Raw genomic sequence first — 12227 nt, 5'->3', positions numbered from 1 at the left:
CTCTTTGGTTTCCAGGAAGAGCTCTGGAGCCATCAGTACAACAGCCCAAAGTCTTGTCTTGGGAACATACTGAGCTCAGCACCAGTAGCCTAGTCATGGAGCAGCACAGTGGTAATCTTGTGAATTTCCAGCTACATAATATTTGTGGTCTTAGAGAAACAGTTGCAGTGGGAATAAAAGAAATCAGGTGTTACCACAGTGATTCATGTTCATCTCTACTTAGAAGTCAGGTGAAAGCAGCAGCCCTGATCCTGCAAACCTTCCTCACCTGAACCACTCTAAAAATCGATGTGTTTGTACCTCTAAGACTTCTGGCATAAGTATGAGTGACCTGCAGAAGTGGAGGGTTGCAGGACACAGAAGAACTGTTAAGGGATTTGGTAAGGGTAGCCTGGAAGGCAGAAGCACTAGTGCACTGAGTAAGTCCAGAGGTGGCCATGTATTTTTCTCTAAGAAATACCTTTGACTAATAATTTAGCTGTAGATATAAGGGACCCAGCTCTGAAGGTGACAGTGCCAGAGTCATGGCACGCCACGTCATTTAGGGTTAAAGTGTGGATTATCCCATCCTGCTCAGAGATTTCAGTCACAAAGTTGTTGTGAAGGGGAGATCCATCAAGCCACCACTGCACGTTCTTCACGCCCGGGTGTGAGAGCTCGCAGGTGAACGTGGCTGACTCACCCACAAAGACATCTGTGTTCTTTAAACCAGAAACTATGACTGCTGCTTCTTCTGTATAACAGAGCAAGAGAAGGTGCCAAAGGAAAACAAAAGCATAAACATATACATGTTTCTTCCAGCAGACTAGCCCAAGCAACAGTGCAAGTTATCCAGAAGAATTAAACTTGTAATCCTGTTCCAGGGAAAAGAGCTAAAACTTTCCTTAAGGGATTTAGAAACCACCTTTCATTCTTCATCCACTTGCAAGCACAGTGTGTGTCTCTGCAAACACTGTTTCTTTGGGAGGAAAATTTACTCCATGACCATTTGCGACTATCTGCATTGACGTTGTATGAGGTTGGAGGCAGAGAAGTAGGTTAAGATTTAAATATTTACCTGCAGTACTTTAAAAGAGTATGAAGAATATCAGTGATAGAAGCTGTAAACAGTAATAATAAGAATTCCATGATTTTTTATGACCACTGCTCAAGCAAATAGTTTTTTAGCAATACCACCATCTACTATGGTACCTGGTATGGTCCGTACTTTGAACTACTTTAACTTGAGGATGGTCCAGCCTCAGCCTGGAGGTAAGAGTTTATATCATCGTTGAAGTCAGGAAAGGAAAGGGCTGTCAACTGTTTACATCTGAGACAAGTTTGGCCAGTTAATGTCAAAGATTTTGGAACAAAAAATCCAGACAGCAAAATTTGAATGCTTCCACCACATTTCACCTTACCTTGCACATACACAGAAGCTGTAGTGATCTCATATCCAGTGCTACAGGTATAATCCCCACAGTCATCAGGCTCTACACCATGGATGATCAGCTCAGCAATTCTGCCTTTCAGCTTCATCTCGTACTTGTCACTGGGCTGAATGACCACCCCTCCTTTTCTCCACTCAACAGGGGCTTCAGGTTTGGAGATCTCACAGCGTAAGACAGCTGTTCCCCCTTCTTCAGACTCTACGTTTTTCAGCTCTTCGTTAAACAACACAGGTAGTACTGTAGTAGAGAAGCAGCTTCATTAGTGACATTGCTCAGAGGTGAGAAACTTGCTTGCAACTTCTCCAGCTTCACAGTCCCCTCTTTCTGAACCACAATTTGCCTGTTGGCAATGCCAAGCTCAGAGCAGGATTTTAAGTTGTGCCATAGCCAGACATTCATGGCATCAGTTGCTGATACTATAAGGGTGTCCACTGCTACTCCATAAAGGATTGCCATAGGTCACAAGACCTCTAAGGAGGTTCACATGGGCAAACCCACAATTTTCAGTGTGAGCAGGTAGAGGCGCAATCACATTTCCTACCTTTGACTTGCAATGATGCAGTGGTCTGCTGATCCCCTGAATCGCATGTGTAATCGCCAGCATCCTGAGCCTCAGCATCATAGATGAGGAGCTCAACGCGTGTCCCCTCTTGTCGGATCTCATATTTGTCACTTGACTGCAGCACCCTATCTCCTTTCCTCCATTCCACAGGTGCATTGGGTTTTGTCAGCTCACAGTGTAGCATGGCTGTGCCACCTTCCTCCACCTCCTCGTTTTTCAGCCAGCGTTTGAAAAGCACAGGCAGGGCTTGAAAGGAGACATGGTGCAAAGAGGAAAAAAAAAACCAACAGGTGAAGAAAAAATAGAAAATAGAAGAATGTTTTAAGGTACTGATAATGCCATTCATTAAGTTCATGCGCAAATCTGGTTGCATTTACCTAAGGAGATGGAGGCATCCCTGCTACTGTCAGCATTAAGCCAGCGAAAGGAGGAGGAGGAAAAGGAGTTAACCAGCACAGAATATTTCAGTTCTACAGGAGCTGCATTTCTTTCCCTGAATTTTAGGCTTCTTTTCACAAAGAATTCCCAAATAACTTCAGTAATAAATTCTGAAGCCAGGATGGTTTTTTCTCCCCAAAATATAAGAATAGAACATGATAAAAACACTCAAAGAATATATAACTGCAAACTTAAGGCTTCAGGTCATGAAGCTAGGGATGAATTCCAGAATAATTAAGGCTGACAGAGCCTTTGGTGGTTTTCCATGTATTCCTCCACCCCTCTGGATCCCAGTTCCACAGTCTGACCACCCCTTCATTGTGAAAGATTGGGGCTTTTTTTCTCCAGTCTGGATTTCTCTTGCTGCAGCTTGCACTTGTTACCTCTCATCTGTTTTCTGAGCAAGAAAAATCTGTCTCTCTCCTCTGTAGACCCCTATTAGGAAGCCATAAACAACAGAAATGAGGTCCCCCCTCAACCTTCTTTTTCCTGGGCTGAACAAACCCAGCTGCCCTGTCCTCTCCTTATACATCATGTGCAGCCCCTGACGAACTTGGTGGCCTCTACTGCATTTGCTCCACTACCTCAGTGTCTGTTTTGTACCACAGAGCTCCAAAAATAGACATACACATCTCTCACCACTGATGAGCAAAGAGGAAAACATACCTTTAACCTCTAGCCTGGCAGTGGTCTTCCCATCAGCTGTGTGGCAGCTATACTCCCCTGAGTCCGCATGGTTCAAATCATGAATGACCAGCGTGTGCACATTCCCCTCCTGCTTGATGCTGCACTTCTGGCTGGAGCGGATCACTGATGTGCCTTTCTTCCACTCCACTGGGACATCAGGCTTAGACACTTCACAGGACAACTGAGCTGTGCCACCCTCCTGTAGCTCCAAGCTGTGGAGTGGCTTCACAAATGTGACTGCAGCAACTGTGGAGAACAGGATACCAACACTGCTCTAACCACTTAATCCAGCATTGCCCCAGGATCAGAACTGGGTACCTATTTGTAAGAGCAAATAGTGATAGGACAAGGTGGAATGGCTTTAAACTGAAAGAGGGTAGAGATGGTAAGAAGAAGTTCTTCCCTGTGAGGGTGGTGAGGCCCTGGCACAGGTTGCCCAGAGAAGCTGTGGCTGCCCCATCCCTGGCAGTGTTCAAGGCCAGGTTGGACAGGGCTTGGAGCAACCTGGTCTGGTGGAAGGTGTCCCTGCCCGTGGCAAGGGGGTGGGAACTGGATGAACTTTAAGGTCCCTTCCAACCCAAACCATTCTGTGATTCTATAGTTATATTTTGAACCAGATTAAAAAGGAGAAACCAACATAAGGTACTGACATGGCTCATCTTTCAAAACATTCTATATAACTTAATGGAAAGGTTTTTCAGAGTTTTCACATGGGTTTTGGAGTAAATATGATCTAAACCCATCATAAGTAGATTAATTCAGAGCATATTCTTTACATTCTTTAGATTCTGACATATCTTAGCTGCTTGTTTCAGGATAAGTTGGATGGTCTTTGAAGGATGCTTGCTTTACTCTATGGACTATAAGAAGGACTGAAATGACTAGCTCAGCTGAATATCTCTGACTGTTAAATGCCTAAATTAGGTTAGCAGAATCTCCCAAAATTCCAAGATCTCTCCTCCCAAAGGCACCTCTCCAGAAGCTAAAGTTATGTTGACAGTGCTTACAAGTATCTGCTCAGTCCCTCTTCCTAGGAGGGTTCCTCACCTTGGACTGTTAGCTGTGCTGTTGTGGTATGCTGCCCCACTTTGAAACTGATGGGACCACAGTCTTCTAGTGTCACCTTCCTCAGGATCAAAGTGTGATGTGTCCCTTGGACTCTGATCTCATTCATTTCATTGGATTGCAGGGGAACATCCCCCAGGAACCACTGGGCCTCTTGAGTTGTTTCTCTGGACAGCCTGCATTCAAACACTGCGTCTTCTCCTTCACACGAAGTGACATCCTTCAGCATCTCGACTATGGTGGCTGCTGGTTCTTTATGGAAAGGTCAACAGAGTTTGATATCTACTTTCAAGTGATGCTTCCTAGGTTAAACATTTTGTTATGCTCTTTCTTGGCAGTACTATATTATTTGAAAGAACAACCACAAAGTACTAAGCACTAAATGCATAGAAATGGAAATGTACTTACACAGACATCTAGTAACATGTTACATTCTTACAGATGCATAATGCATATGTGCATATATATTACACACTTATATAATAGTCTATAGAATATGCATGTTCTACTGCATTGTGAGCATAATAAATATAAAATACATATTTATAACGCAACCTATGTATTGTGAAAATATTGTCAACAGATTTTAGATGGTGACATTAACATTAAAACACAGAATCATTGAATAAATACTCATTTCAGATCCCTAGACATAACTGACCCAGTTCTTATCCCTTTGAAATCACTCTTGTGTCTGAGATCTCCATGATTCAGTTTGGGCATAGGACAACGTCTGGCTACCAAATTGCTTAATCATGTGCCCATGCCAGAGTACCAAACTGTTCAGCCCTTCCCCATGCAAAGCCTCACCTTTCACAAGCACAGATGCAGTAGTTTGCTGGTCCCCTGTGTCACACATGTATTCCCCAGAATCAGCTTCACTCAGGTTGTGAATTGTCAGCTCAGCCATAGATCCAGCTTGATGCATCTTGTATTTGTTGCTTGGTCGCAGCACTGTCCCGGCCCTCTTCCACTGCACAGTGCCATTTGATTTTGAGATTTCACAGCTCAAAGTGATGGTGCCACCTGCTTCACCTTGCTGGTTCTGGAGTGGTTGCGTGAAGGTTACTGGCAAAGCTATACCAAGATAAATCAGAGGAAAAAAATCATACGTTTTGTTGGTGTCTGTGTCACTAAGTCTTGTGTTGAATGAAACTGTGGTGCTACTACAAAGTAGGTGCAAACTCAATTTCAAAGTTCCTTTGAAGCCCAAACAAGAAATTACAAAAAGTGCTGGGTTTCCAGAAGCACTAAACACTCTGCACTCCCCAGGAGCCACTGAACACCTCTGAGAATGTGTTTCTTCTTACACAGAAGAAGTCATGGATATGGACTCTTGAGCATCTAAGTACAGGTATCTCCAAATGTCCAAAGGCACAGCTCAAAAGCCTATGCCTGATATCAAAGTTCTAGGGTATTTGGGAGGGTGCATGGGGAAACATTATATGACGACTGGACTGAGAGTTGGACTCTGGAAATCTCTGCACTGATGTGTATCGCTGATGGTTATGATAGGGTTCTGATGGGTTGACTTACGATGTGCCACATATAGGAGTTTAGTTCCTCTTGGGTTAGGACAGCACACAGAGACACAAACAGGCAGCCACCATCAAAGAATCTGCTTACAGTACAACTGTTCTGGTATCACTGAATCCTGGAGTTAGTATGATAGTAGGCAGGTGTGTACCCTTCATGGGAGAGCCCTTAGAGTATATTTGAAAAGATGGCAGTTCTGAAAAACATCCTGTCTTCTCTTTATCTTTACTGATCTTATATCAGAAAAAGTTGCCTTAATGTTGTATTGTTACCAGAGTAAATTTTAAGTAATTCACATATTGGCACATTAAATCTATTTTTAAGACCCTAAGGACGGGAATTATTTAGATGCCTTGTTCATCAGTTGGAGTTGAGTGCCCAAGTAAGCTTGAGCACTTTACTCTTGTGCAACATTTTCCGAAGTGGAACCTAGAGTTTGGTTAAGCATTAAAAATGGACTTATGCTAATTTCAGTTCCAGCCTTGGTTCTCTGTGTGACCAGAAAGAGGCCCTTGGGTCTTGGATTCTGGAAGCAGTTACTGCATTTGGATCTCTTCATGTTCATTGCTGAGGACACCACAGGACTTAGCTTCTGAAAGCAAAAGGACTTAGCTGCTTTATGCCACCAAGGTACATGTGAAATCAAGGACAGTAGATAGCACCCTCTTGCTAGTACTAAGCTAAGGAAGTGGAATAAGTTTCTCATCTTAAAAAGAAACCAAAACAACCTACCTTTGACAGTTAAAGTGGCTGTTGTTTGTTCATTTCCATTATCACAGGTGTATTTGCCAGAGTCTTCTGGGTTTAAGTGATAAATCTTTAAAATATGGATTGTTCCTTCCTGTCTGATTTCATACTTGGAGCTTGGTGAAATCACCTGAGTGCCCTTCTTCCACACCACCACAGCATTAGCCTGGGAGATCTCACAGCGGAGGATGGCTGTTTCTTCTTCCTTTAGTTCTATGCTCTGTAATTTCTCCTTAAAGACTGGAGGTGGCACTGAAATTACAGGCACAGCAAAGGCATTTACAGTCACCTTTATCTAGTGTTAAAGGTACAGTTTGTGTATTAACCCCTCTTTAATTTCTGTTACATATTGCGGGGTTAAAACAAACTTCAAAGAGAGAAGGAGAAGGATGCTTGACTAAGAATTTCTTCAAAACAGTGTTTAGAGAAAGAAAAAAGCTTTTTTTCCTAAGTAGAAAAAAAAAATTAAGGGGGAGAGGAAGCAATGAAAAATAGAGATCCATCCATCCATCCAACTACTTGAGCCAATCCAGTAATTTCTTTAGAAACCAGTTAGCTTTGAGAACTTGGTGACATATCCACTGTCTATCCACAGGGATGACAAGTCTACGAGACCACATCAGTATATCATGTATGCTCTGAAGCACAAGCACCCTGCTCACATGAATTAACAAAGGGTGAATGATGGCCTTGAATTTTATTAGCATAAGCAAAAATTCACCTTTTCTCATCAATCCTGTTTCTTTCCCACAATACAGAGGGACTTACCTTTTACCATGAGCTCTGCTGTTGACATGTGGGGTCCCACTCGGAAAGTGACAGTGCCAATGTCATGCTCAGTCACCTTCCTTAACGTTAGAGTGTGAATCTTTCCTTTTTCCACTGAGATCTCATTCATTTCATTATTTTGCAGAGCAACATCCTGTAGCTTCCATTCAACATCCCTTGCATTCTCATGAGAAACTTGGCACCGAAACGTTACATCATCCCCCTCGAACACCACCATGTCCTTTAGGCCACTCACAATGGTTACATCAGGCTCTGTAAAGAGTCATCAGTCAAGCCGTAAAAGGGGAAATATGGATCAAATGACAGAATCATTTAATAATATAGGTTGAAATGGACTTCTGGATGCCATTGGTCCCACCACTGCTCAAAGCAGGATCAGTCTACAACAGGTTGCTCAACACTCAGTTAAAGCTGAGCTTTAACTCCAAGGGTGGGGATAGCTCAGCCTCTCAAATCGTATTTCAAATTCTACCGGCTCCCTACTTTCAGTGTACCTGGTAACATGGCCAATATTTTTCAGTCAGTGTTTTTATCACTTGCTCATTCTCAGAGATACATTGCATATGGATTTTTATTTTACTTTTAATTAGATATTTGATATTGTAATTGGGTAATTAAGGCACAAACGCCAGATGCCAAAATCAAGATTTTGAAATTTGTTACATTTGCACTTAGGTATCTTCAGAGAATACCATTAAAACCTGATCCCCTCTACTGTCTTTTCAGAAACAAAATTGCATATACTCTGTGCTGATGCTCCAAACTGGCTGGCTCTGTGCTCTCAGCAGGATTTACTGGACTAGCGTGAGCACACTTGCACTTCACTTAGCTTGAGTCCATCTCCTAGGACAGCTGGGCCCCTGTGGATCTGTGCAAAGATCATACAGACTGCAACAGGAAGAAGCTGTGTGTACCCTGAATCTGCTGGAGCATACCAGAGGAAAAGCAGTGCAACATTCATCTGACCAAACACAGTGCATATTCATGCAACTGAGGTCATCATCTGCATGAAAAATGGTGCAGCTGGGCATGATGTTTTTACAATATTGTGTAGCCTGTAGAGATGCTGGTGGTGGTTGTTCCACACTTGTGGTCCAAACTGAAAGCAAGCTCTGTCTGTAACAACACTAGGGCCAGATGCAGTTGCCATGTCACTGGAAGCTGGGGGTGAACCATCTGTTCACTCGCATGTGATGTCAAACAAATATTTCAAACCATGAGTCAAAAATTACAGTCGTGTTATCCACTCCTGTCCACAAAGCAAATCTTTGCTTTGGTCCATTCGTTGACTATGACTTTTTTTATGATACCCTTCCTATGCTCTGTGTTTATCACAGTAGTTTGGCACAGCTATTCATCACAACTGGTAACAATTATGTTGCAAAATCTTAGCATCCAACAGTGAAAACCCCCTTGCCCCAATAAATGGGTCTTGCCTTTCACAGTCAGTTTTGCAGAGCTCGTCTCATCTCCAGCCTTGCAAGAATACTCTCCAGCATCACCAGGCTCCAGGTGGTGAACACGCAGCTCACGGAGGGTGCCGTCTTGCCACATTTCATACTTAGAGCTTGAGTGAAGGAGGACTCCGTCTTTCCTCCACTCCACTTCTGCTTTGCTAATGGAAATCTCGCAGCGCAGCCTGGCCATTCCTCCCACTTCCACTTCTTCATTCTTCAGCTGCTGCTTCAGATGGGGTTTGATAGCTGCAAAGCAAAAATTAATGTGATGCATTAGCTTGAATGCCAGATCTGCACAACTCAGCATGAGGCACCTGGAGCCTGATGCTGCAGAACAAATTCGCATTAAGTGGTTATATGATAACAACCCTTTTTGCTCTATAAACAGATCTACATTCTGTATATGCATACAAGGAGAGGATCAGAAAGTGTCTGTTTCCCATGAAGTCAAGGGCATCCACATGACACCCTTTCTACATCTGCTCTGAATACTGGAAATGTCAACATGTATAAAGCCCTAAGCAAAACCCGGTACTTTCTGATTAAAACTAGCATAAAAACTATTAATTTTATAGAAATACACAACACTGTAAAGGATTTAAAGCTTCAAACATATTTCTGATTTCTCTGCTATCTTTGCATGACCCTAGATGATCAACAGTGTGTCCTTCCAGATGACGCACAAACAAATGGACCACATTTATTCAAGCAGGGCATGGAACAGCTCAGACAACAGCTTGTCACTGATGAAAACAAGAAGGGAATATTCATCACATATGTGTGACAACAGTTGTGAGAGCAAGAATTTCAGTGCTTATAGTTCCTCTGTTTAAACTCTATCATGATACATGTAAAGCAATCACAGGGCTCTTTCACTGGTAGTTGACCCAGTGGTTGCTGATGTAGTCTGAAAGGCTGTGGCTTAGACTATAGCCACAAGTTCCACCCAGCAGTTTGAGAGGACCACAGACATTTCACAGACAGTATTCCTGATTTGTGTAAACACAGTGTCCTCTGGGTCTTCATGGGAAGGCACTACAGAAATCGAAAACAGTAGATTTTTTTAAATGCTTTTGTAAATGACTTATGGTTAGTTATTGATTCAACTGAGCCAGCAATGAACGCAAACTGACAAAAATAAAGAGCAATTAGAATTTCAAAATCCCCATGACACAGTTTCTTGCTTTTGTCACATAAGAGGAAATGGCCAATACACTGTACACTGTGCTTTACAGGCTTGAATAGCCATTCTACAAATCCTGCCCCACAAGATCCACTGTTCTGTTCTATTCCGGTTTATGACTGGGCACCTGCTTTCCTCGTTCTCTAAACTTTTGGAGAGGCTTAGTTACCAATAAAGAAAAGAACATAATTCACACAATTTCACAAATCCCTTTTATCCTCTCTTCCATCTTGATGCAATGCTAACCATTCACTCTGAGGATCGCTGAGCTCTGCTGGTCTCCAGTATCACATGTGTAATCAGAGGCATCTTCTGGTTCTACATTATGAATCACAAGTTCAGCTGTGCGACCACTTAATTTAATGTCATATTTGGCACACGGGAAGATCTCCATGGTGCCTTTCCTCCACTCCACTGTTGCATTGTCCTTTGTCAGCTCACACTGGAATTTCACCTCAGCTCCTTCTTCGGCCTCCTTGTTTTTCAGCTCCTTTTTGAAAAGAATCGGCAGAGCTGAAGGGGGGAAAAAGAAGCAACAAGAGCTTTTATTGAAGCCTGAGTCAAGTCCTGGTTAACACAGAATGACACTCTGGAGAACAAAATACTGTGCTTCAAGTGCTATATTCCTAGGCAGGATCCATGTTCTCTAATTTGCCTGGAGCTTCCAGGAGATCTTGCTGTGTTAGAAGCAGCCATCTGAACTTACAACATTTATTTTCTTTGCTCCTTGACTCACATCCTTGCCAGGGTGGAAGTTTTGAATTAATCCTTCAGTTGGCCTAACAATGTTCTCAAGAGAAAGAAGTTCAAAATTTCACCAACAGCCTTGGCAGATCAGAATGTTGTTGTCAGTCTTCTTCCAGGATTTGGAAGAAAATCTTTTTTAAAACACTTAAACAGTGTCATGTAATGTCCAGATGTTATATTAAAGCATTGCTCTTTCTTTAATTTCTCCCCAGCCATAAAGCAAGATACTATTTCTCCTTAGAAACCAAACTCAAATCCAGCACCAGAAGTACAAAGTATCATCCTCTTCCATTCTCATAGAACCTACCTTTCACATTTAAAGATGCCTTAGTTTCCTGATCCCCAGTATCACAGCTGTATTCTCCTGTATCTTCTAATTTCAGATTATGTATTAAGAGCTCTACCAGGCATTCCCTCTGCCTCATTTCATATTTCTGGCTGGGCTGCAACCCCACTCCTCCTCTCCTCCATTCCACTCCAGCACTGGGCTTCGAGAGCTCACAGCAGAATGTAGCTGTGCTTCCTTCCTCTGATTCTTTATTTTGTAGGGGTTGCTTAAATGTGACAGGCAGTTCTGCAAAATTTGAGAGGGAAATGTTTTAAGAGTGCTTTAGTCTGAAAAGGAAATAGTCCTACCACCATTCTTCAGAAATGGGCTATCCTAATGATTCCATAATCCTTGGGCTGCAACCTTCTGCCTTGGAAGCATCCTTCTTGAACCATTATGTGAACAAGAGCTCAGGACAGACAGTGAAGTTAAGAAAGATCTGGTCTTAGAATGCTCCATAGAATGGTCTGGTTTGCAATCTGCAGGAATCAGTGTTTGCTAAAGAAGTGTCTCCATGCCAACTACAGATGCTTTAGTTAAAGATCACTGGGATATGCTCTCTCTTACACGGACCCTTATTCCTTAATAAAGGTCTTCGAGTTTGAAATATTAAGTGAGAGTATTTCCTCCCCCACCACCCTCCCCATAAAGCTTCTATCAACATACAAAATGTCAAGTTATCACGCAAAACACAAGAAGAGGCAATACAGTAAAAGATGACAATAAAGTGATAAATGGGAGAGGAAATTCAGATTTCCAGAGAGGTCTTGCTCTTGCATGGTAGAAAGGGGTGGAGGAAAACAGATGCAGATGCAATTGACTACAGCCAAAGTTTATACCTGAGGCTCAAAACTTCAAGTAATAATACAGAATATTCACATATTATAGAAATCTTTTATCTGCCAATTATTGCATCTCCTATCACCCCAATCAGGCATTATGCCAAATTTGCATGCTGAAGCAATCAACAACCCCAAAATAACTATCAGCCTGCCTGGCTTATTTTCTGTTATTCATTTCATATGCAGCCACACTCCCTTCACTCAGAGGGCAGGAGGGTTCATCATATCTTGACATCATGATAACATTTAATTGTTTTGATGATGATTGATTACTCCAGATCCCGCAAGAAGAACCTTTCTAACTTGGTCATGTGTCATGCTCAACTAGAATATGTATCCTGGCATGGACCGGCAGCAAGGCAGATAGATGGCTGTAGATAATGCTAAGATGCTCCTTTCCTTCATCTCTGTAGAGC

The 12227-nt window shown here is 42.5% G+C and overlaps 1 protein-coding gene across 1 annotated transcript in view; it reads right to left on the bottom strand.

The window, feature by feature from the left end:
• The window catches only part of OBSCN (obscurin, cytoskeletal calmodulin and titin-interacting RhoGEF), a 174172-nt gene that overhangs the window by 78545 nt on the left and 83400 nt on the right, over window positions 1-12227 (bottom strand). Inside the window, 11 exon segments of the mRNA XM_034060452.1 lie at window positions 461-733; window positions 1401-1667; window positions 1972-2238; window positions 3097-3363; window positions 4165-4434; window positions 4993-5259; window positions 6451-6717; window positions 7234-7506; window positions 8691-8957; window positions 10141-10407; window positions 10949-11215. Coding sequence (XP_033916343.1) covers window positions 461-733; window positions 1401-1667; window positions 1972-2238; window positions 3097-3363; window positions 4165-4434; window positions 4993-5259; window positions 6451-6717; window positions 7234-7506; window positions 8691-8957; window positions 10141-10407; window positions 10949-11215 — 2952 coding nt within the window.

This window comes from Melopsittacus undulatus, chromosome 1 (genome assembly GCF_012275295.1).
Source record: "Melopsittacus undulatus isolate bMelUnd1 chromosome 1, bMelUnd1.mat.Z, whole genome shotgun sequence".
NCBI classification, from domain to species: domain Eukaryota; kingdom Metazoa; phylum Chordata; class Aves; order Psittaciformes; family Psittaculidae; genus Melopsittacus; species Melopsittacus undulatus.
The sequence above is the reverse complement of the archived record's forward strand: the minus strand, read 5'-3'. Positions and strand labels throughout refer to the sequence as shown.